The sequence below is a fragment of the Cricetulus griseus genome, chromosome 7, assembly GCF_003668045.3.
Source record: "Cricetulus griseus strain 17A/GY chromosome 7, alternate assembly CriGri-PICRH-1.0, whole genome shotgun sequence".
In the NCBI taxonomy this organism is placed as follows: Eukaryota; Metazoa; Chordata; class Mammalia; order Rodentia; family Cricetidae; genus Cricetulus; species Cricetulus griseus.
Genome location: NC_048600.1, coordinates 19,158,552 through 19,183,996, shown reverse-complemented (window position 1 = coordinate 19,183,996; position 25,445 = coordinate 19,158,552). Strand labels below are relative to the sequence as shown.

The window sequence follows — 25,445 nt, the reverse complement described above, 5'->3', positions numbered from 1 at the left end:
CAGGCCAGTTAAGACTCCCATTCCAACAACTGGACAGTGTAGGACATGGCGGGACCAAGAAGAGACTCCACAACCAACCACCAGAGAGTCTGCTGTCCAAATGGACACATACCATTTATTGCAATTACACGAATGGGCCCAGCCTGAGGCTTGGCCACCGTCTCACAAGCTCTCCACCGAGTGCTGTCTCAGATCTGACCCCACCCCCTCCCCACATCACATCCAGCCATTATGTCCTGGCAGCAAGTTCTGGGATGGAACACAGGGCACAGTCTCTTGTCTAGCTGGGCCACTGAGCAGGCTTGCCAGCAGCTGGAACATCGTTGAGCTAAATAAGCAAGGAGTCCTCAGAAGTGTCCCAGCAAACATGTGGGAGGAAGGCTGTCCCAGGTGTCTGCTCTGCAAACCAAGCGTGACTCTAGTGACCCCAGGTCAAGTTACACTAGAGTCTCAGTTAAACCATTTATTTAGAAGAGCAGACATCAGGCCCTGTAAAACCTTGGCTGAACCTACCAACTTTCAAAAGAAGTTTGGCCAAAAGAAAACAAAAAAACAAAAACAAACAAACAAACAGAGGAATCCTGGACCCAGGATCCTACCCCTTGGAGAATACAACTGGAGGCACATAGCCTTGAGCCAAGCTTCCCTGAACTACCAGGGTTTGAGAGAAGGCCGGCTACGTCTATGCCATCAGCCCAGAGAAGAAACGAAAGCAGTAGAGTTCATAGGACTCCTTTATATTAAGGTTTATTACATCTGCAAAATCTACTGTACAGAACCCATTGGATTAAGTAGCGTTTTGCCAAAAGCAAAAGACTCTCACTCTTTGGGAAGCATTTCTGACTCCAGCCTGGGGCAAGGCCGCAGGAGCTGAAGGTGAACTTGGTTCTTGGAGGAGCCAGTGCCAGCCGTACTCAAGATGTATCTTGTCAACTTCCAAGAGAAAGGTGACCAGAGATGGTACCAAAGGCGGGAGAGTCTTGGGCACCCTTGCCACCCCTCCCCCACCCCACAGTCTTCTCCCCTCCATCCCTAGACTGTGCTATAAGAGTAAGTTCTCACACAGGCTCTTCCGATGTCGCAGTGGCCCAGGCCACAGCCATGGCCCTGAGTTCATGCACACAGGCATGACTGGTCAAGAGGTGGCTACCCCATGGTATCTGGGACTAGCCAGCCTACTTACGGACCACCAGAAAATGGGGCACCATACAGATAGTCTATACCCTGTTGCACGCATGAGCGACAAACTTAGAGACAACACACAAACTAAGCCTACGTTTTGGCATCAGGATTTGGTTCTTCTAGGTTAAAAACAAAAACAGAAAGTCTTAAGTGACCCCGATGCTGTCGCCCAAATGTAGATTAGGGAAGCGAGGTGAGGGACCCCAGTCAACTGACTTGCCTTACCCCAGAAGTAAAGTCTACTGGGGCTCTGAACAGAGAAACTAGAGGAAACATGTGCAAAAACAAGTTGATATCTAAAGTAGAATTCCCCACAATGTGAAGTGAATTCCAAGGAGCCCTGGACTCCATCCCCTACCCACAGCATGGCCAACCCTAGCGGTCTCAATGGGTAAGTGCTATGGCACGTCAGCCGAAGACCCTCTCCTGTCCCCCGATTCCTCCAGCCATCTAGGTCCAAAGCAGTTGGGTCCCCTTTCTCTCCAGAGCTGGGTCTCCTCCCATTTGGAGAAACCAAGTCAGAATAGTGGACATCAGGTGTGGCTGTGGTAGAAAGGTCAGATGCAAGAAACCCTTTGCGCCCAAGCTTCTAGGCAGAAGTCAAAGAAGTAGAATGAATTCCCAGCACACCCTGGGACTGCTCGGGCAGGAACAGCTGGAAGGGTCTGGGTGCTGAGGAGGCAACACAGTGGTAGGGAGGCCAGGGCCTGAAGTTTTTCACAGAAGAGGCGAGTGGGAGCCTAGTGAGTGGCAGGGGCTGGGGGGAGAACCGTTCCTCCATCAGGCGTAGAACTCCTCCTGCTTGGTGGGTTTCTGGTAGGCACCGCCATTGGCTTGTTTGGGTTCCTCCAAGGAGTAGCTGCCTTCATCCTTCTTCTTCATCCGGTACAGCATGAAACCCACCAGGCACACAGCAAAGATGAGCCCCACCAGGCCTCCAGCAATGACACCTAGGGAGTGGACAGAGGCTGGCTTAGATCAGCAGCAATCAGGGGTACAGACAACACAGGAAGTGGCCTGGGCCGTAGTCATCCCTTCTCCTTCGACACCCCATGGCTAAAGATGGCAGCACCCCAGAAACCCAGGCTACCACAGAGCCACAGCCTGTTTCCTCCTACCTACTTGAAAGAAGACTCACCTCCCAGTACTTCTTTCCTGTCCAAAAGGCCCTGAGAGGCACCTGTGGCTCCTTCATCCACTGGAGGCTGGTTCCTCTGGTCAGGCTCTATGGCAGCCACAGCTGTGTTCTCCCCAGATGTCTCAAAGGTGAAATCCTACAGGAGTGCAAGTCCAGATCAGGTTGGGCTGGAGCCATTGACACAGCAGCAACCTGGAGCACTGCCATACCCTGTTAGGGTTCCCTATCACCCCACACCTGACATACCCAACCGACATCAGCATCTGTCATGGAATACAAGCACACTCGGGACCCTGGCTGCCCAAGGCACAGTTACCACCTCAAGTGACACAAAGCACACATTTTTGTTTGAAAATCCCATAATGCTCTAAGACAGAAAATTCACCCTGGTGTAACGTTCGGTGGCTAGCTCTTGAGTGCAATCTAAGGAGCCTCCTATTGATCCATCTTGTAATCAGTTTGTTACTCCATCACTGTGGTGAGGACTACAATGGGCTTTGCAGGGCAAAGGATGTTAGGGTGAAAGGTACCAAGATGCCAGGTACCATTGGCCACTCAGGAAATACAAAGCCACTCACCTGCTCTCCAGAGCCCTCCCCTGTAGGAAGTTGATTGGTAGCTCCATCCTCGGCAACCTCTTTGATGACAGAAGTACCTCCACTTGGAGGTTGATGGTCAGGTTGGCCAGGTGCTGTGGGAGCCAAGGTCTCATGGAGGCCGGGTTGCACATCTCTGTGGGGATGAGATGTGACAGGTGCCTGGGCTGTGGTGGCTCTGGCTGTTGAGACCCGATGGGTGACCAGGAGCTGTGTGGTCTCCCTGGGCCTGGTAGTGACCTCCAACTCCTTGTCCCAAGTGGTGGAGCTAGTGTCCACTTCTGCTATGAGCACTGGCTCTCCCTCCCCAGGCTTCTCTCCAGCTGGCAGGATGGAGGTGAAGGTGGCCTCGGTGTCCCTGCTGGTGGGCTCTGGAGCTGTGGGTGTGGCTGTCAGGAGCCACACATCCTTCAAAGTGGAAGAAGTCTGCCGTGATAAAGTGATGTCTGGCAAAGCACCTACAAGGGGTAGAAGCAGGGAGGTCAGAGTAAGGAGATTCATGCTATGAGAAACCTGAGGCCTGAGTCCTCCAGGGTGAACTAGCCAAGGCTAAATCCTAAAAAAAAAAAAAAAAAAAAAAAGTCCTTTGCAGCTTCAGCTGCCTGGGAACAGCCTGCTCACTGAACTTTGAGGAAGATCCCAGGTATCTGGGATGGGGAACTGCTGTGAGCATGGGCTAAGTTCCATAGATGATAGGACCCTAACCCAGGACACATACCTGTCCTGCTCTCTTCCCCAAAGGCTTAGGAACATATGGCTGCATCCTACCTCTCTCCCTAGAAACTCATGGCTGCATCCTACCTCTCTCCCTAGAAACTCATGGCTGTGTCCTACCCATCTCCCAGCCCTTTGCTCTGGTTCACTTCCCACTGCTACCTTGACTTCCCTTCTGAGCATCCCCCCTTCACCTCCCTTCTGGGAGATCCCTTAGGCTAGCTGCAGTTCAAAGACAGATGGTATCTAGAGAAGGAGGTGAGGACAATTCTATAGCCTGTGCTACAGCAGCTCCCAACAGCCTCTGGGTCAAAGCATTCCCATCTCACAGATAGAAACACTAAGGCTCAGTGGAGTCAAACTCCTTCTCCAAGGGCTGCCTCTAGAGGCTGCCCATGGTCTCTCAGAGCCAATCCACTTCTCTGGGTGTTTCTCTCAACTGTAGCTGGATACCATTCTTTCCTTTGGCACTGTCCCTCTGACTGATGGCTGAGGCAAGATGGGGAAGGAAGGAGACTCACTAAAGCTAAGTGACTGCCTGCTCACCCACTCCAGCCATGACCTGGGGCCATCTAAGTGTTCTGGGCCTGCCTTACCTGTGCCTGAGCCAGAGAAGTTGTCAGAGTCATCCCCAGAGCCATCCTGATCCTCAGGAGGCACATTGACAGCCATAATTTGCTAGAAAAAAGATCAGAGAGGGGTTTGAGATGAGGCTCAGCCAATGCCCAGCATCCCTGGGTTCTCATCTTATGCAGCCGGATGGGCTCAACCAATCATCCCAGTTATACATGTAGGAAGCCATTGCATTTGGCTCTGAGGCTCTCAATTCTGGGAAGTTCCCTGGTCCTCCTCATATCCCCGTCGTTGTAACGACCTAACCTGGCGCCAAGTGGAGATACAAGTGATGGGGACATGATCCTAACCCCAGGGTGCTCTCTCTATTCAGGGAACCCAACCTGGGAATACAAGCTGTGATCTCTGTGAAACCCTGAGAATCAGGCATGGAGGACATTAGCTTTCACAGCTCTCCCCACTCCCTCCCCTCCCCCAAACAATCTATACTTAGAAAATCAGCGTCCAGCTGAGCTAGACCCTGGGGTGCAGGCACAGAAGCCTCAAGTGTGAGAAGCAGGGCCAGGCCTGGCATGGCAGAGCTGCCCTGGGCTGAAGCAGCTCTGCCCACCCAGGGTGGCCCCAGACCTGGTCACAAGGACCGTTTTCTCAGCCACAGGAAGGACTGTATCCTGGTCTTCTTAGTGAAGAAAGGACGGGGTGCCCTTTAGGCTGGGGACAGTGGAAGCTAATCTGAAAGGGCTTCTGCATTAAGGAGGCTCCAATGAATGGGCAGTGTGGGCCTAGGATGGGCTCTCCTTGGCAACAGCAGCTGCAGGAATGTGGGCCGCCTTGCCGGCTCCAACTCCAAGGGCCTACAGGTGGTGGAGTACAAACACAGTCCCGTAGGGCAGGGATGGCAGATGTGGAGCACTGCCCCCAGCTAGGCAGGATGGGGAAGGGGCAGAGAGAAGGGCCCATGACTGCCCCCAGCACTGGTTCCAGGACACCAGGTACAGAAGGGCCAGGTAAGGAGGTGATGGGGAGGGCAGATACAGGAGCCCAGCTTGGCAATGAGACTAGCCCAAATAACCCAGCTCAGACCATCTTACAAGGGCCCTGGGGCAGACCAGAACAAAGAATGAATTAAAAAAAAAAAAAAAAAAAAGCACAACAGCTGGGAGGAGTAACACATGCCTACAATCCTAATACCGAAGAGGGAGACAAAAAAAATTGCAGCAAATTTGAAGCCAGCTTGGTCTACATGTGTTCTGGGCCAGCTAGGGCTACATAGAGAATCCTGTCTCAACAAAACAGAAAAAGAAGTACATGGTTCAGCTAAAGGCCCCAAAGACACGCTGACCTCTGTCACTTACCAGCTGAGTGTCCTCAGTGAGGTCACTATACAACTTACAGCCTCACCTTCCCCATCTGAAAATGGGTGCCAGTGCTAACATCTGCATTACAAAACGGTCGCAAAATTTCTGTGTGAAGTAAAAGAACATTCAGCCAGCCAGGAGCTGGTGGTGCACACCTTTAATCCCAGCACTCGGGAGGCAGAGGCAGGCAGATCTCTGTGAGTTCGAGGCCAGCCTGGTCTCCAGAGCAAGTGCCAGGATAGGCTCCAAAGCTACACAGAGAAACCCTGTCTTGAAAAACCAAAAAAAAAAAAAAAAAAAAAAAAAAAAAAACAAAAAAAAAAAAAAAAAATGAAAGAAAGAAAGAAAAAAAAAAAAAAAAGAAAAACCATTCAGCCTTGGCAAGTAACAAGTGTCCCTGCCCATTGTTCTAAGTAATGAGAGCCGTTCGATTTGTAATGAGAGACTCTCTGGGATTCGTGGCAACCCCTGATGCCAGGAGGCTCATATGAACAGGAGAGCATAGGATCAAGATAGTATTTCATGAGGAGGCAGGGGAGAGCCTCTACACACCATGTAGAGTGGCCCAGCTGAGGCTAGCACCAAGGAAACAGGGTCACCTTGGCCCAGGAAGCTTGGCAGGACCCAGACAGCCCTATTGGCCTCACTCACGAGTGGGGCAGAGCAGGGAGAGTCAGGCACGGCTGTGGGACCCACGGGGAAAAAGCTACAGCTGTGTAAGCTCTATTGGTTACAGGGGTGGTTCAGCGTGTATAGAAGCTGCTAAGCCAGAAGTAACATTAACCTTCCTTTAGAAGTACAAAGTAAAAGCACGCTCTTCTCCCCTGGACAAAGGTTTTGAGCTCACACAGACCCAACTTCTAGGACAGTTGGTTCATTGTGGCTCAACTCCAGCGAGCAGTCACAGCCCAACGCTGAGACCCTTTAATACAGTTCCTCATGTTGCAGTGACCCCCACCTATAAAATTATTTCATTGCCACTTCATAACTATAATTTCCTTACTGTTATGAATCATAATGAAGAAATATCTGGTCTGTGACCCCAAAGGGGTTGTGACCCACAAGTTGAGAACTGCTTCGGTAGACACTCAAAGTTCATTGTGGTCCATCATCCATAGGACAGTCAAGGGTCCATCCCCACACCACCTGTCAGCCCACATCCTGTCTACACTACCCCAGATTCTTGTGGTAGACTTCCCCATGGCTGCCTCCCTTTAGTGAACAGCACCCTCCAGACAAGAAAAGACACCAAGATCATAGCTTCCCTCCTCTTTCTAGGTCCCAACCCCATCCTAACCCATGTGCTCCCTCCCTAGGAGGGAGAGCTAGAGATGGGGCAGAGGTCCTGGATCCAACTAAACCAGCCTGAGTCACACAGCAGGGGTGCAGACCTTATTCAAGGTGAGGTAATTAAAGCTGCAAAGATATATTGGGGTCCAGGCAAACATAAGGCATGTAGCTGTCTCCCTCCATAGGGAAGTCCCAAAAGCCAGTAATTTCCCAAAAGGGAGGGCCTCTCTAAGAGCTAGATAAGATTGGGTCTTCACAAGGAAGCAATTTGTTCCCCTGACTTTGTTCAGCTTATCCCACTATGATCTTGTTTACACAACAAGCTTCTAAGGCAAATCACTACTGAAACCAGCAAACCAGGTCCAGGGCAGGGAATGAGGGGAGGAGGGGCAGCAACCCCATCTCACACTCCCCAACCTCTGCCAAGGAAAGAGAATCAGCTCCCTGACTGCCCCACTACCATGAAGAAATCGGGGGCAGGGTGGGGTGGGGGGGAGAATGAGTCTGAACCATGACTCCCCAGGTCCCAGCTGACTGGCGTTTTCAATGCCATTTCAGGTACCATTTAGAAGCCTGTTGTGTTCCCGAGGGCTCATAAGGGCCCTTTCCTCAGTATCACTTCTGGGATACCTAGGGATAAAGAGTCATCCCCTCTTGCCACTCAGGGAGGTAAAGGCAAGCCAGCCTTATCTTTCTCTTCAGTAGGCCTCAAGAAAACCAGCTGTTCACCAAACAAAACAAGAAAGAACAGAGAACGGAGGCGGCAAGATGGCTCAGCCGGTAAAGGTGCTTGCCGGTAAATGTGATGACCAGAGTTTGATTCTGGGACTCAAGTGAACAGAAGAAAAGAGTCCTATAAGTTTGCCTGACCTGTTGTTCCTCATGTATGCTGTGGTACATGTACACACATGCACGCACGCACGCACGCATGCACGCACGCAAGCACTCGCACAAACACTTTTTTCAAAGAATATAGCAGAAACTTCATGGTAAGAAAGTTTCATAGTCTGTGTTATCAAACCCAGGGTCACTTAGCTCCATCCCAGCAAAGGGCAGAGCCTGGAAATCAGGTGATTTGAAAGCCCAAGTTAGAGGTTTGGGTTACCTGGAAGAATCACTGGGGCAGACCCATGGGGTACGATACAGGGCAGAAGGGAAGACCAATCAACACATCGCTTTGGGCATCCCCTGGAGCTGTGGAGTAAGGACCCTGGTGAAACACCCAAGGCACAGACCCAGTGCAGGAAAAAAAGAGGCAAAGGGCTCGGTCTTCCTGGTTGGAGAGAAGTTCCACCATTCACTTTGATTCCTACACCTCTCTCCCCAACCAATCCTAAGGTTGGTTGAGATTAGCATCTCTGATGATAAGAAACAGCACCTCCCAGAGTGAAAGGACCTACCCAAGGTCATCTAGACAACCCACGTCCCCACACTATAGTACATCCTTTCTTCCCCACTCCGAAGGCCTAAGGACCACCTCCCCTGGCTGAGCCCATCTGTTTCAAGCAAAATGGTCTCAGTTTCTTTACTATAGCTGTAGCACCAGGGAGCAAGATGAATGTTTAGCCCTGCCTAGCAGCCCAGGTGGGGGTACCAGGCACACATGGAGTCCTGACTTGGCATGGGTCAGGACAAGGTACAGGAGAGAGTTCACCTCCAGTTGCAAGCCACTGCCAAACAGCAAGTTGGGAGCTGTGGGCAGGAGGCTGGTTGGGATGCTTAACAGCAGCCTGGAGCCACTTCCTGCCAGCTCCCACACTTACACTGACTAGAAGGAAGGCCACCCTCTGTGGCAGCCATTGCAATCTGTCCTGGTACCTGGTCTGAGGGTAGGCCATATTCCAGCACTTTGTCATGGTCTCCTGGGTATGAATACACCTCATTTGTATTCCAAGGCCCGGTACCAAGTGGGTGTCTCCAAAAGGGTCGGGGATTATGGGCTTTCTGGAGAGGAGGCCCATCTGCCCCCCCCCCCCCACTTACTAGTCTGCAGCCACTAGGTACAAAGACCCAATCAGCACCGTAAGACACTCCCATGTCACCTACGGTGCAACTTCAGTGATATCTATATCACAGAGCCCTTAAAGAGCATTGCCAGCTCCATAGTGCTATATCTTTGTATTTGAAGGGTAAAGTACCACCTCCAAGTCTGATGACATGAGTTCCGTCCCCAAGACCCACATGGTGGAGGAGAGAGCTGACTTCCCCAAGTTGTCCTCTGACCTCCACATGCATGTCCAGACACATACACACAAACACAGGCACGCACAAAATAAGATGTGATAAAAGACAAATGTTAAGGTCACAGAATTTTGATATTAAATGGATTCCTTAACTTCAAAAGTCTGGAATCATCACCTGGGAACTTGGGGGTCTAAACAAGTTAAGAAATAGACTGGTCTTGGCCCTAACAGAGCTCCCAACACATATCCAGTGCCCCACTCCAGGGGCTTCAGGAAGGAGAAGCCACAGGGGCTGGGATCTGAAGAGCCCCGGGAGAGAATAAGACAACTCACTTGGGCAGTGCTGGGAACTTCACGGAGTGGGAAAGAGAAGCAGAACTATGGGTTGTCTGCGGCTGCCTGGTGCCATAACAGAACCCCCAGCTTCTGTGGGTGGGAGCCGAGTCACTGAATCAACAAGTCCCATTAGTCACAACATCCAGTGACAAAGGGCTGCTGTTATCAAAGGAGTTGGGTCACAGCCATTCCCAAGCAGCCTGAATCCCAGCTAGTCTGGGGCCTCCACACCTGTTCCAGAAACCCAAGCTCCAGTCACATGATCTCTGGCCAATCAACACGCTATACTGGGAAGTGTAGGGACACATGGCCCCCACAGTCACACCAGGATAAACACCTTTCACTATTATCCAACCAAGACTCCACTCCATAGCAAATACCACCAGGGGGCTTCAAGCAGGTTCACAGTATACAAGAGATCTATCCCCACCCCCATGTCTTGGTTAGACATAAGGATCTAAGAGCTATGAGTAATTCCTCGCGCCCTAGAATTCACAGCTCTGGCGTGCTGAGGACTCTTGAGCTTCAGAAACTAGGTTTCACCTCCCTCTGTAAAGTTGGACACATGACCTAAGAATGCCATCCAAACTACCACCTGCATCCAGGGACCCCAAGAACTACCATAATGTCAGATGACACCTCCTCCTCAGAGACTGTACTTTGAGAGCAGTCATCTTAAGAGGCAAGGCTCCATTTAGAGGTACGGTGGGAAGGCATGACCTCCACTCCAGTTCCCTGACTGAACTCGGTGTTCAAAGGCAAGGCACCAAGCAGCAAGAGAGCTCCGTAAGCCAGCGCCAAGAGCAAAACAACCTGGGAAGGCTCTAGATTATTCTTTACTTCCAATGCCTTCACTCTTAGGAGACAAAACACCATGATACAAGGAAGGCCCACTTCACCAAGGAACTGAGAGAACATTCAACCTTCTATAGACCCTTACATTTAGCAAGGAAAGCAAGGACCTCCTTCCTGCCAGAGTCGACAAGAACAGTGTTGTTTTTCCCAAGTAGCTGGCTTCCCAGCCCAACACCTTCACACTAGCTGCCCCATCCATAGTGTAATCTGACTGACATCAATCAGTGGGAGGATGCTGGTGACACTGAGCTATCCCAGGGGACCCCTAAGGTAAAAGGTGGGCCCCTCAGGGGCAGCTGTGCTACAAAGGTGCAATGTGTCTCCAGGAGGGTAGAGCAGACAGGAAAGAACGTGGCTAAAATCTCCTCCTATCCTGGTAGCCCTCAGCCAGTATCCTGGTGCCCTGCAGCCTGGGTTCTTGACTGCCCTCCTTCCCCCACAGTCACCTTTCCCTCTAGTCCTAGTTGAAATGCCAGGAGCATGTAGCAATAGGGTGAATTGTCCCAAAGCATCTCCAGTGAGTGTCTCTGGGACAGTACTAGCTCAACTACTCCTACACTGGGTGTCTAGACAGCTACCTGTGTCTCTGGACCCATTTTTGGAGGTGGGGGGGTGAAGTGGCCTGATTGGATAACCCTGAATACTTTTATGGCTCTCACAGGTCATGCTAGACACTGTGTGATGATCAGAGATTCATGGAGGGGTGATGCCTAACCCCTCACTTCTTTCTCAGGGACCTGAGAAACTACAGGGAGGCCTTAGGACCCAGAACCCACTCCCTCCTAAAGCCACCTCCAGAAGGGAGGGCCCCCATTGGTGCCTTCAGGCAACACCCAAATTTCCGGCTGACAGGCACCAAGATTTATCAGCTTTCAGTCTCTGTACCAACAGTCAAGCTGGGACCTGCAGGGAAGGTTACTGGTGACCCAGTAGGGAGTGAGTGAGAGGCCCAACCCAGGGTGGGGCCAAGGTGAGTACAGGCAGGTAAAGAGGAGTGTCAGCTGCCTAGCTACGGAGCACAGGCCCCCAAAGCACCTCCAAGGCCCAAACCCCGGCATCACTTCTACTGACAGGACCAATCTCCCAGGATCCCCTGGGTGCACACACATCTCCCCACATCCCCCACCTCAGCAGCTCCCCTCCAGGTGCTACTCATCCTCTGTGTGTCTTGGGGATTCTTGGGAATGGGCAGAGTGCAAAGACACCTTTCTCAGTTGTAACGACCCCTATTTGTCAGCATCTCCCATTAGCGTAACATCAGACGGCAAAGCAAGGTCAGTGTCACAGCCAAGTCTCCCAGCAGTAGGCACTTTCCCTGCATCATACCTCCAGTCTCAAAGCCCACAATAGGTCAGTGTCACTTGAGTACCCAGATGCCCACACCTCCCTGTGGGGCTGGTACCTGCCCTGCAGTCCACATGCCAGGACTAGTCTCAGATCAGGCTCAGCTGAGAGTTGGGTGTGGCACTGGGGCTGGAAGACCAGTTCCTCCAAGGCTTCCACCTGCCAGAACCCAGCTAGGACAGGCAGGACAAGATTGCAATGAGCGTGGAGCAAGGGCAACCTGGCCCTGTCCCAGGCAGCCTCTTACCAGGCACTGCTCCCAGAGGGAGCCAGACTGAACCTATCAGCCACACTTGCCAGCCACCTGTCTTCAAGTCCTATGGCCCTGACCAGCCAGATGTGCTAAGAGAAAATGAGAAAACCCAAAATAGCAAAAAGATGTCCTATAATCTGGGGTCATTTCTTGAAACAAACTTGATCTGGGCTCCCCATCTATGCCACTTGACAGAATGATAGCAAGAGGGCTCTCACGGCCCAGCCTACGGCTTGTATATCACATGTTCTCTGGCTGGGGGTGGTGGGGTGGGGGGGTGGGGTCCTGGCTCACCTTCAAGGTGACAACCAGTCACAGTGACTGAAGCAATGGGCAGCAGACTACAAACATGACATCCAACAGTGGTGGTAGGTGGCAGGGACACTGGGCACAGTGACTTGATGTCCTCTCTTGCAACTTCCAAATAACATTATAGCCCAGGAGACTGCTGGAGAGGTTGGAGTCAGTGTCTCTGGGTAGCAGCCTGTGTAGATGGAAGAGACAGCCAAGGCATTCTTGCATTGTCCCCATCCCTCACCCCCATTGTGCTGACTCCAGGCTATCCTAAAGAAAAAGTGGGGGTCCTCTCGGCTTTCCTTGGGCACATCTTGCTGGTCAAGGGCAGGGGACTTTAGAGATGGCTGATGAGTCTGGGGGATAGAGTGCAGTGAAGGAACCCCCACCATGATCACTCTAGGCTGCCAGCACACCAAAACTGCTACCTAGCTGATTATAGACTCAGCAGGGCATGGGGCCCAACACCTGTGCCACATAGACTTCCCCAGCCATTTGGTCCCTGAACTGGCTAAATAAAGTATCCTCAAGTTTCACAGAAGCAGAAACTTTTGACACACCTGCAGCAGCCAGGGCTCCAGCTGGGAGTCGGGGACACATCTACAACTCTAACCACCAAATCTCTCTTCTTGTGTTTCTGCAGTTGTGCAATGCCCTTTCGAAAATTAAAATGCCCATGGGAGGGGCTAAGGGGTACCAGTCATTCACATCATAGCACCTGTTTCCTATGGGGGAGGGGCTAATTCTGGAACCGGGGCTCTGTTGTTGGGTAGGAGCTGGAACAGGAGCTGGAACAGATGCGGAAAGACTATAAAAGGGAGACCGGAAAAGACCAAGAGCAAACTTCTTTAACCTTTGTCAGAATGCCGGTGATAGGGACACCATACCCAGGAAATACATTAAATTTCCCCTTTAACTACAAGATGCCTGTGCTTTCCCCCTCTCAGGTAAAGCCCAATTCAGACTGAAAAGGCACCAGGAAGCAAACAGAAGGCAGAGCTCACTGGGAGTGGACCAGTGGCAGGGTGGGCTAGCCTGAGGAATAGGACTCTCCGAGAGGAGCCTGTGTCTGAGGGTGGGTTCCTCATTTCCTGGACTGGCCCCAGCCCACAAAGGAACAGAACAGCCTAGGCCCTTTCACTGACATCTCACAGTGGAGGCTAGCACAACCCCAGTCTTTGTAGTTGACACAGAAGTGGCTAAAAGGGAGTATGGGGGCAGCCTTTAGCTGCCTAGGTTCTGGGCCCAATAGTGGGTGGGGAAAACTAAGAACCTGACCCAGGCTGTAGGGGTTACATGACCCAGGCTGTTGGGGGTCACATGAAGCACAGAAACAAATCTAGACCTTAGGAAATCAGTCATCGGCAGCCACTATTTCTTGAGTAACGTGCTGGGTACCGGTTTGAACACTTTCCCTGAATTAGCTAACCTATCTTTAAAACCACTTTCAGACTCAAGAGCCCTACCCATCTTGCACAATATGGAAATTGAGGCAAAAGGGACAGTCACTTGTTTAAGAGCACACAGTGTCAAAGTGAAGAGAGGCCAGGCAGACTTGCTCTGCCAGACCTTAGCCATCATTACCATGCAACCCCGAGCTCTCACTCCACAGAAGAGCAGCCTTCACTGGTGTTGAGTGGGGCCCAGAGCAGGTGCCTGCACACACCTTGCACTCTGGCCCAGATACATTGGTGTCTCCAGGAAACCTACTTCCTCCAAGGTAACCTTCAGTGCACAGGCCACGGCTTCCCTCAGCTGGAACCCTGCTCGCCTGAGCCCCCACCCAGGTACCTGGTATCTGTGTTTCCCTGACTTCCTCCCCCTTTGATAACCAAGTTCATGAAGCTCAGGCCAGGATCCAACCTCATATAGAGACTCAGTGAAGATGAAAGTCTGGTCTGTCAGAAATGGCTTGGACTTCTGAGGAAGGACAAAAGCTGTATTTGCAGACCCTGTGATATCAGCATTCCAGGGGCAAGACCAGAAGGGCCATTCACATGAAGGAGACTCTGCACCTTCCTATGCAGACACAGCCACTGGGGGGTGCTGCACACAGTAGACCATACTCAGTACTCTTGTAGTCTGAGCCCCCAGTCAAGGAGAGAATTCCAAGCACTTCACATACTCAATCATCTTTTCAGAAGCCCTTCCAGGCAGGATATGATGACCCCATTTCACAGGTAAGAAAGCAGAGGCTTCAAAGTAAAGAATTACATGCAAGATGATGTAGGAATCTGTAAAGCCAAGACATGGTTTGGGTGGGCCAGATTCTATCCCATACTTTTCTCTAGCCCACCCTGGGTTTAGACCTGCCAAGGTGAAACAGACAGCTAATACTCCCGGAGCCCCTTATTCAAGCCCCGAAGATTTGAGTTAGCTTGGACTCCCAAAGGTAGGCAGACCCATACTTCTTTGAAAAGACAGATGGTTGGTGAGTCCAATGGACACCCAGCCTGTATGCCAGCAAATCTCTTTTCTTGTATCCCTCTCTCAAATCCACTAACGGAGTCCTCAGGACCTCTCCTAGGAAACTACAATCCAGCCTGCCTCTTCCTGGGGGTGGAGGAACAGAGGGAACACTATGCCTACTTGGAATGCCCCTTCAGAGTGCCTATGGGGCAAGGGCAGGGATGTAGGACAGAACCTAGCGACCACACAGCCCACAAACCAAGCCTAGGCCGGAAGCAAGGGCCCCATTCCTCCCCAACATGCCATTCTAGGCACCACACCCCCTCAGCTCTCTCTGGGAGAAGCTGACTGACGTCAACCTCCACAACGGTCTCAGCGGTTCCTTAGACATTCTACAGCCTGGGGCCCTGCGAGCCCAAACCTGACCCCCATTATCCACCTGGAACTCTCCTAGGAGCCTGGACCTCCTAGGCCTGTGTGCTTCCGGTTCAGCAGGGATGCCAAGGGCTGCTGCAGAGAATATTTTAGTGTCACTCTGTGCCCCTCTGATAGAATCAAGTCCCCAACTGGTGAAGCCTCAAGAACATCCTTAGCCACTACTCTTATGGCAACCAGGGACCAGTACACACTGGATGCCACAGGTAGCTACCAGCCCCCATTATAGGGAGGAGTGATGCTTGCTTGACCCACCTGGTGAATCTGTCTAGCATCAGTAGCCTGTATTCTCAGCCAGCCAGTTCTGGGTCCCTCTCACCTGGTCAGCCTAATGGCTATAGTTGAGCAACCAGGCATCAGGCCCATCTGTTGCCCTTACATGAGACAGATGGTATAGCAGAAGAGGGCCTCTGTGGCCACAGAAAGAGCTGGGATAGACCCAAGTGGGAAAGATTAAGGGTGTCTCGTCCCTGTCATTGTACAGAAAGGGTTCTCTTACCATTCTTGGAAACAGAGATGCCCAAGAGACAAAGGTGCCTGGTTATCTTGTATTTCCTGATGCCCCCATCTATGAGACCCTCCCTAAGGACTCCCCATAGCCAGAGAGCTGGCAAGTCTAACTAATGAGGGAAGCCGGCCTCGTAGTCCAGGCTCCGAAGTGGACCCTATGGTCTTGTGGAACTCTGAGATAAACCCCTCCAGCTGGCTAGGAAGACCCAGGAGAGGGCTGAGTCACGAATGCCCTTTACCACCACTGTCTCTCTGGTCTGGAGTGGTAGGCCTACTCCAAAGATAGGCACTCCCCCTTGGTGTATTTCCTATACCCCCAGCAGATACTCTAGCCAGATTGGCACTTAAGGCAGAATCCTCCTAGGACAGCAGAGATCCAGGTGACACCTGAGACATACACAAGTTATGTGACACAGCCTGGACATGAATGGACTCCCCTTTGCCTCTCAGCCCCCTGAGGTCTGTCTTGTCTCACTGACCTGCCCTACCTCATGCCAGTGGGTACCAGTGGGTCAAGGTGGTTGGGTGAGTCTCCAGGGAGAATTCATGGGGCCTGGCATCGTGACTCAGCTGATGAGCGCAGCGATAAACACGCCCACCTGCCCACTGCCCCAACCTGCCCGGCACAGCTTTCATTCCTGCTGATGAGCGGACCTTGGGGAGGGTGCCAGGATGCCTGGGTGTGGGTAGAGAGAACATCACCCAGCCTCCACCCCCAGCCTGACCTGGCCTAGAGGCTTCATCCACTCTGGTTCCCACAATGAATGCCAAGGGCACAGATCAGAAAACCTGCCTCACCTCCGTCTCCAGACTGGTCTATCCTAAGACCCCTGGAGCAAGCAGTCGGTTGTCCTTGCTGAGTCCTCAGAAAGGATAAAGACAGAAAGAGCAAAAGCAGCCCAGGAAGTCCCCCAGGGTCACCTTCACCCATCCTAAGACAAGATCTCCCTGCCAGCGCATGACTCTTAGACACAGCAATGGGAAGGAAGAGGCCCTGGAGCAGATTTCACAGGGCCACAGGGTCAACTACTTACCTGGGCCACAAGGAAGTCAGGGACAAAGCTAGGACAAAGAGAGGAATAATTTCTGCAGCTTCTAAGCCAGGGATTCAAAGAGCATCGGGCATGCAGTTTGTAAGGGGGAAGACACCCAGAAAGGGAGGGAGCTGCAAATAAGAGGTGACCAGGTCTCCCAAATGTTTCTACCACTGCTGCAGGACCCAAAGGGAAGCCTTGATAGGGTGAGAACACCAGGGCTATGCAGGCATGGCCACAGCCCCTGAGCATGCTGCAGGCCTCAGGTGAGTCACTGGGCAGGACTTTTCCCAGGGCTGGAGGCCAGAGGAACATAGCCTCTCTATATAATTAGGCAGCCCACGAAGCCATAAACACCAGGAAACAGATTGAGACCCTTGACAGGCTCCCAGTGTAGCTCCTTCTGGAGGTCTCCAAGTTCCAGAGTCAGCAGGAAGTATCCCCGGGCAAATCTCTAAAAGGAGAGAGCCGGTCTACTACTACCAACATCACCACACCTGCCTGTCAGTGGTTCAAAGATTTCCTACTGCCTTCTCCCCAGTCATGCTAAACTTGCCTCCACTTGCAGGCTTCACCAGATCTCCTGACTCTCCAAACACACAGCACATGCCAGGTGGCAGGACACCCCTCCTCCAATTCCACCCCTTCCTGGGCTTCCTCAGCATGGACAATGGGAAGTAACCTGCGAAGGTCCGGTAGAGCAGGTAGCAATATCCTATGTCTACAAAACAAGCCATCCCAGAGTGGGCTGCCCAGGGGCCTCCAATGTCCATCTGGAGCTGTAATGGCACCAAGTTCAGGGTCTCTCTCTGAGGACCTCGTGTCTGCACCTGAAGCTACCTGCTTATGGTAAAAGACAAATGCTCATACACTTTTGACACTTGTCAGGGCACTCCTGTCATACTTGATAGAAGGTTCTAGAATGTGCATTCCCACCTAAAACCCAATCCCTCCTCAAATAGCCAATAGGGAAATGACACCATGATGACTCTGCCCCACAGCACAAGGTCCTGGAAATGAAAACACTCTTTCTACAGACTTCCTGTTCCAGTATCTTCCCTCTGCACATACTAAAGCAGGCTCTTAGAGGGGGATTTTCAAACCCAATACTTCAAGATCAGTGGATGGAAAAAAAAAAAAAAAGGCAATTAGGAAACAGTATGCTCTGTGTGCTTTGGGACTAGAAATAACATAATGTCCAAAATGTTTCCCTAGTATACCCTGGAATTGGAAAGAGCCAGGAAGAGAATGCAGCATAGGAACCAGGAGTCTTGGGTCCCAAGCTACCCACTGTGGCCAGGATACTCACCTCCTAGGGCTTACAAAGGCTCTACTAAATCCATGTGTCCCCATGCTCAGGACAAAAAAAACAGCATAAACTGGGTGCTGCCTGGGGGAGGCAGGCAGGCACTGCCCAAACAGACTCCTCTGTACTTGGTCAATAGCATGTGAGCTTTGTGGAGCCCCCGGTGCACATTGCCCACTGGCAGGACCCACTGCTGTTTCCTGGCCTCAGCTTTCTATGAAGAACTCTTGCCTGAACCCAAGCAACCATCAGCTATACAAAGCCAAGGCCCAGGGTGTTGCCCAATCTCAGGATTTGCCCAAAGGCACAGTGCAGGCCAACTCAGCCCAGCCATGTATCCCCTCCATGCAAAATGCTCGCAAGCAAGAGAGTTCAGGAAGACCTGGAAGTACCAGGTAGGGTTCAGCCAGACCCTGTGTGCAGGGCTTCTTGGAGCTGTAGGCATTGGACAACTCTACAGTGTATTCACACCATACATCTACATATGTGTACACACAAGCACACACATAAAACCACATACTAAGAGGCCTGTTTCTGCAACTTTCTTCTCTGTGGAGGGCTGGCCTCTGTAAGCCATTTCTTCCTCATTCAAAAGATGAGGCGATGGTATACGTCACAAAGTAAGACTAAGTCGAATGGTAAGAACAGCACCAAGTGCTCCCTAACAGGCACTCAGTGGAAGGTAACTTAACCATTACCAACAGCTACCTTTCCTCGGGCGCTTTCACTACAAAACACTTTCACACCATCTCTTATAAAATGAATACACAAATGACAGAATGAGGGCAGAAAGAACAGGTACAGCAATGGCTTGTTCTATGGATGAGATGACAAGACTTGGAAGTGAGTCACTTAAGATTACATAGTGTATTAGTGGTAGAGCCGAACTTCGGTCTGGGGCTTTGGACTGACCGCCAAACAGCACAGGTGTTCCATTGTGTAGAACATGAACTAAAATGTACACTGAAGAGATGGAGAAAAGACCAAAGCCAAGATATAAAGTCAAGGGCAAAGAACAAGTGTCCCGGTCGGGCATTGTGGCTCATATCTGTCACTTCAGCACTTTTGGAAGTTGAGGCAGGAGAGCTGCTAAGACTTTGAGGCCAGGCTAGGCTACAGAGTGGAGAATCTGTCTCAAAACAAAAACAAAGGCTTTTGTACCTTCACACATAGAGTCAACTAGTCTTGTTAATCCACAGTAGCTGGAGCCAATAAGTCACAGATGAGAGGAGGCTAGGGAACTGGGGCTCATGCTCATGCGTACTTCCTGGCACTGTGTACATCTCTTCACTGAGGGAGGTCCCTAGGTCCTTCACCTGGTCAATGCCTCTTCATCACTCTAGGTCCAGGACTGTAAGAGTGACAGCTCCCTATTCTACCATAACACTGCAGCAGTCTCAACAGAGACCCATGATAGACATCAAATTCACACACTCTGAGTTATCCAACTGTGAGACCTTTGTTTTTGTAAGAATTACATCCAATCCAATTTGTTTTTCCTCCTGCTAAAGAAAATAAATCAGAGTTGAAGGGAAAAGCTACTGCACTCGGGCACACCAGTGCCACTTCTAGCTACCAGAGACTGTGAAGGAAAGGGCATGCAAACCACCAGGCACTAGGACACAGTGTTCTTCAGAACCATACAGAACCAGGAGACTGCCTGACATGACACCAAGAAGAGGAGGGCCTAGCATCAGAAGGGATTAAATACACCTAGCATCCTTTTTTTGTTGAGGATAAAGGAAAAGAAATAAGAGTTTTAGAATGCTGCTCAATGTAGGAATGCTTTGCAAAAGCGGGGAGTGGTGGAGCATGCCTTTAAACCCAACACTTAAAGTCAGAAGCAAGTGGATCTCTGTGAGTCCCAGGCCAGCCTGGGCTACACAGTGAGTTCCAGAGTAGCCAGTGCTACATAACCAAAACCATTATCTCAAACAAAACAAAACAAAACAAAACAAAAAACTTTGTAAGGAGGCGATCTTAATCCACTGAGAAAATGTCTGACTACCATGATGATACATTTTCGGAGGATTTCAGGAATCCAAAATTCTGCTGCAAGGCTGGGGGGGGAGGCGTGGGGGGAGCACAGGACAGGGGGATGGGGACGTCTAGAAAGTACTGCAAGAAGCTTTCCCGTCATTCTTTCCAGGCTCCTGCTCCCCACCAATGTGTGTTAATGAGGTTTTACTGGAGCCATCATCAGGAGCCACAGGTAGGTTAAAACCAGCTCCACCCTCCCTGGGGAGCTGAAGCCAGCAGTGACATCATCTCCGAAGGCCGAACTCATCCTCCCCCAACTCCCTCCCACTCTGCCAGACCTCAGGGGAAATGTCTCTACTAGTCCAAATAATTAAGTTAAGAAAGAGAAAATAATAGCAAATAACTATTCCAGAGTGACTTTGTTTTTTCCTTACATAACAGAAACAAAAGACCACGGGGGGCACACACACTGAGGGACAGTTTGGACAAACCTGTTCCAGTCTCTGGAGAGTGGTTCCCAGCAGCCTCCCCTGGCCCATTCAAAGGCAGGCACCCAACAGTCAGTCTCTATCTCACTGGTCCCCAGGGATGTTCTGACCTGCTTCCCACAGGAGCTAAGGGAGCCCTCGGAAGAGGACAGGATCTCTGGCAGCCTCTGGATTTTTTGCTTTCCTTTTAAGCAAACCCCAATTGCCTTCATTACCCAGAAAAAAAGTGGTGATGGTGGTGGTGGGGATCTGGAAGTGCCCTGACTGTTCTACACCCACTTCTAACCAAACGTGGGTTTTTGCTGGAAGAGAACAAACAAACCAAACTTTATAAAATAAGAATAAGCAATACTCTTGCCTCCAAGTGGGAATCTGTCCCCAAAGTCAGACAGTGACTGAACTCAGGCTCAGCTCAACCTCTTTCTCTGAGAAGCCTTCCCAGGATGGTAGGTCCCTCCCATTGAGACAACTCTGCTTTCTAGACTTTGTGTCTCCCTAAGGGGTCCAACCTCCCAGGCCAGAAAGGCCGCCTACTATAGTGCCCGCTCTTTACCCAGGGCACAGGAAATTCCAGGAAACAGTCCATAGAGAATCGTCACCTCCAATTGCCTACCCAGTATTAGTAACGGGAGCTTGAGTGCCTTGAGTGCCCTCGCTCATAGAAATATCTGCCTCACCAAAGACAGCAGCAGTACCGCATCTCTCCTGCCCCAGTGAGGCCTCACATTGGGCCTGGAGAGAAGGGTCGGTGGTAATGCCAGACGGGTCAGAGAGGCATGCCAAGCGGCTCCACTTTCTTCTCCCCAGTGGTAACTTTGATTCCAGGCATGATCCGCGTCCCACAGAAACCACAACCCTCAAGAGCAATTTCTTGGACCTTAAAGCCAGGAGTGCACCGGAGTCTCAGTTCGGAAACTATATCCCTCCCTGAGAACCCTGATTCAGCACCCCACAGACCCCCCAACTCATGGGCAATTTGATAGGTATCCAGGTCCTCTCTCAGACTCAAGTGATGGAGCCACCTGGGATTCGGCAAAGACAATGCCCATTAGCAGTGATCGGGGATGTGTCCAGGTGCCACTTTTTTGTACACAACCTGAGTGTCTGCCAGCGCTCAGTTCTCCTTCCCTGTGCACGTGTCTCTCTTTGCCAGGACTACCGAAGTTTAACAGACCAGATGTGGCGGTGGGAGACTGCCACTTCCGGAAGGGATAAAGCCCGAGGCTCCGCACCCCGCCTCTGCCTCTCAGGGGGATGGTCAAACCGGGGAAAGGAAAGGACCCCCGGTACTCCACAGAGGGTGCGGGGGCTAGGGGCGTGGACACCCGGCGGGCAGCGCTGACACCTGGCGGCGACCCAGGACCGGGCCCACGTCAAGGGCCGGCGCTGCGGGGCGGTTCCCAGGGAAGGGTTACAGGGGCCGAGAACAAAGCGCCCCCGTTGGGGAAGGCGGGCTAGCGGACAGCGGCTGGAGCGGGAGCGCACTTTCTGGGGATCCTTGACAAGCTCTTTGTCGGCCGAGTCGCTCATTAGAGAGACCGACCCCCGCCAAAGGTGGATGGCTGCATCCTACCCAGAGGCCTCCCCCCACCAATCGCCAGCTCCGCGTTCGTCCCTCTTTCCCCGCGGCCCTACTGGGCGGGCCAAGGGACCCGCCTTCCCTGCGCGCGGCTTAAGCACAAAGCCGAGTCGGGGGAGGGGAAGAGCCGTACCGGGGTCCACTCGCGGGGAGGGTCTCCAGCGCAAGCCATGCGGAGGAGGCCCTCCGGGGGGCAGTACAACTTCAGCGACCCCAAAGTTGGGTTCTTAGGGTCTTTAACATTGTAAACCCAACTTCCCGGAATCTCCCACTGCCAGCTCGGCCCAGCTCACCTGGGACAGCCAGAGAAAAACTCAAGGGCCCCGCGCCACCCTCCTGTGTCCCACACACAGCCCTGATCCTGGTCCCTCCGGCAAGTCGCACGTCCGCCCCCTCCCGCTCCCGCACCGGCTCCGTTGCGCCCAAACTTGCCCGGGTGCAAAGAGCCAGGCTCCCGGGCTCCACGGCGCTGTGGGCGCAGCCTGCAGTCTGGTTTGAATTAGGGTCTGCGGAAAGGGCGTTGTGGCCATGGCCATTGCATCCCTCCGGGTCACTGGCGAAGGCCAGGCCGCTGAGGTGGCCAGCGAGACAGCCACGGGAGAGAGTGACTTTAGGCGCCGCCGCAGGCCGGCGGACTCACACCCATGTGGAGTCGTTTTACTTAATTGAGCGCTGGGAACCAGTGGAGGCTCCACTCAGCGGGATGCCCCAGCCCCGACCACGAGCTGTGGGACCCGCGTGGCACCCGCCGACCGTGGAGGGAATTGGGACAGGAGTCCTTATTTAAGGACTCACCAACCCTGGATCCGCCAGGCAGCGCGGGAAGAAGTCCCCGCTCCCCTCCCCCTCCACGTGCCGCCGCCTGCATGGCATCGGCGGGTGGCGAGTCCAGGCTTCCCGCCGCCTTCTAGCCCTGCCCCGGGCCACACTCACCGGGAGGACAGGCTGCAGGCGCAGCGCCAGCGCGCAGAGCCAGAGCCAGAGCGCCGCGCGCCTCATGCTGCCCAGACCGGCGGCGGGAGCTCCGCGGGCTGCGCGGGTCGGAGTTGCGGATTGAGCGGAGCTGCGGGCCGACTCTGCTGATTGGGCTGAGCTTTCCTGTTCCAGGCGTCTGCCCAGAGTGAGGCTGTCCTGAGTGAGCGAGGGCTGCAGGTTCCACCGGCTGGAGTCAGCTCCCGACTGCCAGATTCCTTCCTTTGCGACAGGCTCTGTCTGCTCTGGCCCGCACCTCTCCCGCCGAGCTCCGCCTTATAATAAACCCACAGGCTCTTAGCCGTTGCAAAAACTAGCCGCCCACCCCCAGCTCCGCGGGCCTGGGTAGCCCCAATCCCCACCCCTCGGGCCCCGCCCTCCGGAATGCCCCGCCCCCTCGGAGCGCCCCACCCCCGGAATACGCCACACCCCCTTCCACGCCTCCTAGGATCGAAGTCCACTCCTGTCCTCAGCTCCTGCGGGTCCGAGGCCCACCTTCCTTCGCTGATCACTGGTGCGGACAATCTGTGATTCCCGCATCGTGTCTTCCTTGATGCGTGGCTGATGCGGACCCAGGTGCAACCGCTACTATGGCCTGGTTCGGAGTCCCGAGGCTCTGCCCTGGAGAAGGGCGATTGTTGGTTATCTGCGCGCGAGCCTGCAGCGCCCTCTGGACGAGGGCGGCCAGCACCCTGCAGGTGAGCAAGATTCTGAGCGCCACCTCACAGCCCCACAGCGATGAGGCTGAATATAAACCGAATGACTGATGTATTGTTCCCACCTCTCCACCGGGTGAGAATGGGACCCCTAGAGTCTTGGAGCCAAGTGCTGAGAACTCTGGACCTTTGAAGACATGAGCACTATTTGGAAGAGCTGACTTTTTTTGTTGTTGTTTTAAGTTTTTGCTGTCTTTCTATAAGAGACAAAGCCCTCTCTCTTCGTAGTCCAAGACCAAAGGAAAAAATAAATGGCCTCTTTGTTTCCAGGTGACCTCAGGCATCTGAGGAGCTCCAGCTGAGTTCCTGCTCTATAGGGCCTGGACCCCCACGGTTTCCAACACCCTTCTAGCATGTCAGTCAAAAAAAAAAAAAAAAAGAGCAGAGAGAGCCTGCGGGCGTGGCGAACTGCAGTGAGAGCAAAGGCGAAGAACCGGCCCTGTCTTGCCCTCAATCTGTAGATGGTGCCAAAGGACCTTCGCACCCGAAAGTCAGAGGCCAAAGACGGCATCTTCTTCATCCTGGAAAAAGGAGCCAGATGTGATGCACCTTAGGCTCTTGGGAGTCTCCAGTGTAGAGTCTACACTATGGAGCCTGCCTTCTGGAAGTTCAGTAATTTTCTTTATCCCACCACAGGCCCGCAACCCGGCACTCAGCAGTGTACGAACACCTTTGTCATCGGGGAAACTACCTTGGCGGGGGTGGGGGGGGTGAGGAGTGGGGGGTGTCTACACTTACCGGACTCTATCTACGTATCCTGCCAAATTCTTGCCTGGATCCTCGGGGTCTTGGTAAGGAACACCCCAACAGTAACGCTCAGGGAAGCCTAGGACCTAAAGAGCAGGTCCCTCCTGGAGAGTGGTTCCAGAGTCTGAAGTCAGATCTTTAATCCTTCGAACAGAATACGAAGGACAATTTGGGATGTTACCCTCCTGTCCTCTCAAAATAGGGCGTGGGGGATGGGAACAGGCAGTGCCTGATGGAGGTGTTTCATATTTATTTATTTATTTTTTGAGACAGGGTTTCTCTGTGGCTTTAGAGGCTGTCCTGGAACTAGCTTTTGTAGACCAGGCTGGTCTCGAACTCACAAAGATCCTCCTGCCCCTGCCTCCCGAGTGCTGGGATTAAAGGCGGGAGCCACCACCGCCCAGCTCAGTGTTTCATATTTAAACACGACCAGTTTGATGTTTCCTTCAAACTGAATAAATTTACCTCAGATCAGTGAGTCTGTTTAGGGGCAGATGAGGAAGAGGACTCCTACAGGGAGACCCCAAGGAAGGCATATATCCGGAGAAAGGAGGCGATGAACCTGTTGGCTTTGGAGTCCAGGTACTGTACCTGGCTTGTAATTCCTCCCCGCCCTCCTTATTCGAGAGAGTCTCTGCATCCACTGTCCCTTAAACATCTAAGGGATGTTTCCTTCTGGAACCTCTTCCAGCCAATATACACTGCTATAGCTGATTAACCCTATCTGTACAGAGGGGCTGGGCGACTGGGAACCCCTAAGAGCAGGTAACTCGCTGGAGGGGTGGGGGATGGCCCACGCCTTTAGTCCCAGCACCCAGGAGGCAGAGGAAAGTAGATCTCTGTGAGTTCCTGTCCAACCTGATCTATAGAGCTAGTTCTAGGACAGCCAAAGCTACACAGAGAAACCATGTTTTGAAAAAATAAATAAAATGAAATAAAACAAAAAGAGTTGAACACTAGGAGATTAATGCCTGGTTTAGAAGGAAGCCTTTAGCCTTCCTGGGGAGGGGCCTCAGGCAGGAGCATCTTGGTTTATGTTCTTTTGGTGAATCCCTAAACCTGCTCTTTTCTTTCTTTCTTTTTAAAACTAAGTTCTACCATGTGGTTGCTGGGAATTGAACTCAGGTCCTCTGGAAGAACAGTCAGTACTCTT

At 52.3% G+C, this 25,445-nt stretch overlaps 1 protein-coding gene across 1 annotated transcript; it reads right to left on the bottom strand.

Moving 5' to 3' along the window:
- Window positions 1-1,962: 1,962 nt before the first annotated feature.
- Sdc1 (syndecan 1) lies at window positions 1,963-22,856 on the bottom strand. Its single transcript, NM_001244042.1, is given in 5 exon segments — window positions 1,963-2,132; window positions 2,321-2,456; window positions 2,899-3,374; window positions 4,227-4,308; window positions 22,791-22,856. Coding segments are annotated over 5 exon segments (930 nt in total).
- Between the last annotated feature and the right edge of the window lie 2,589 nt (window positions 22,857-25,445).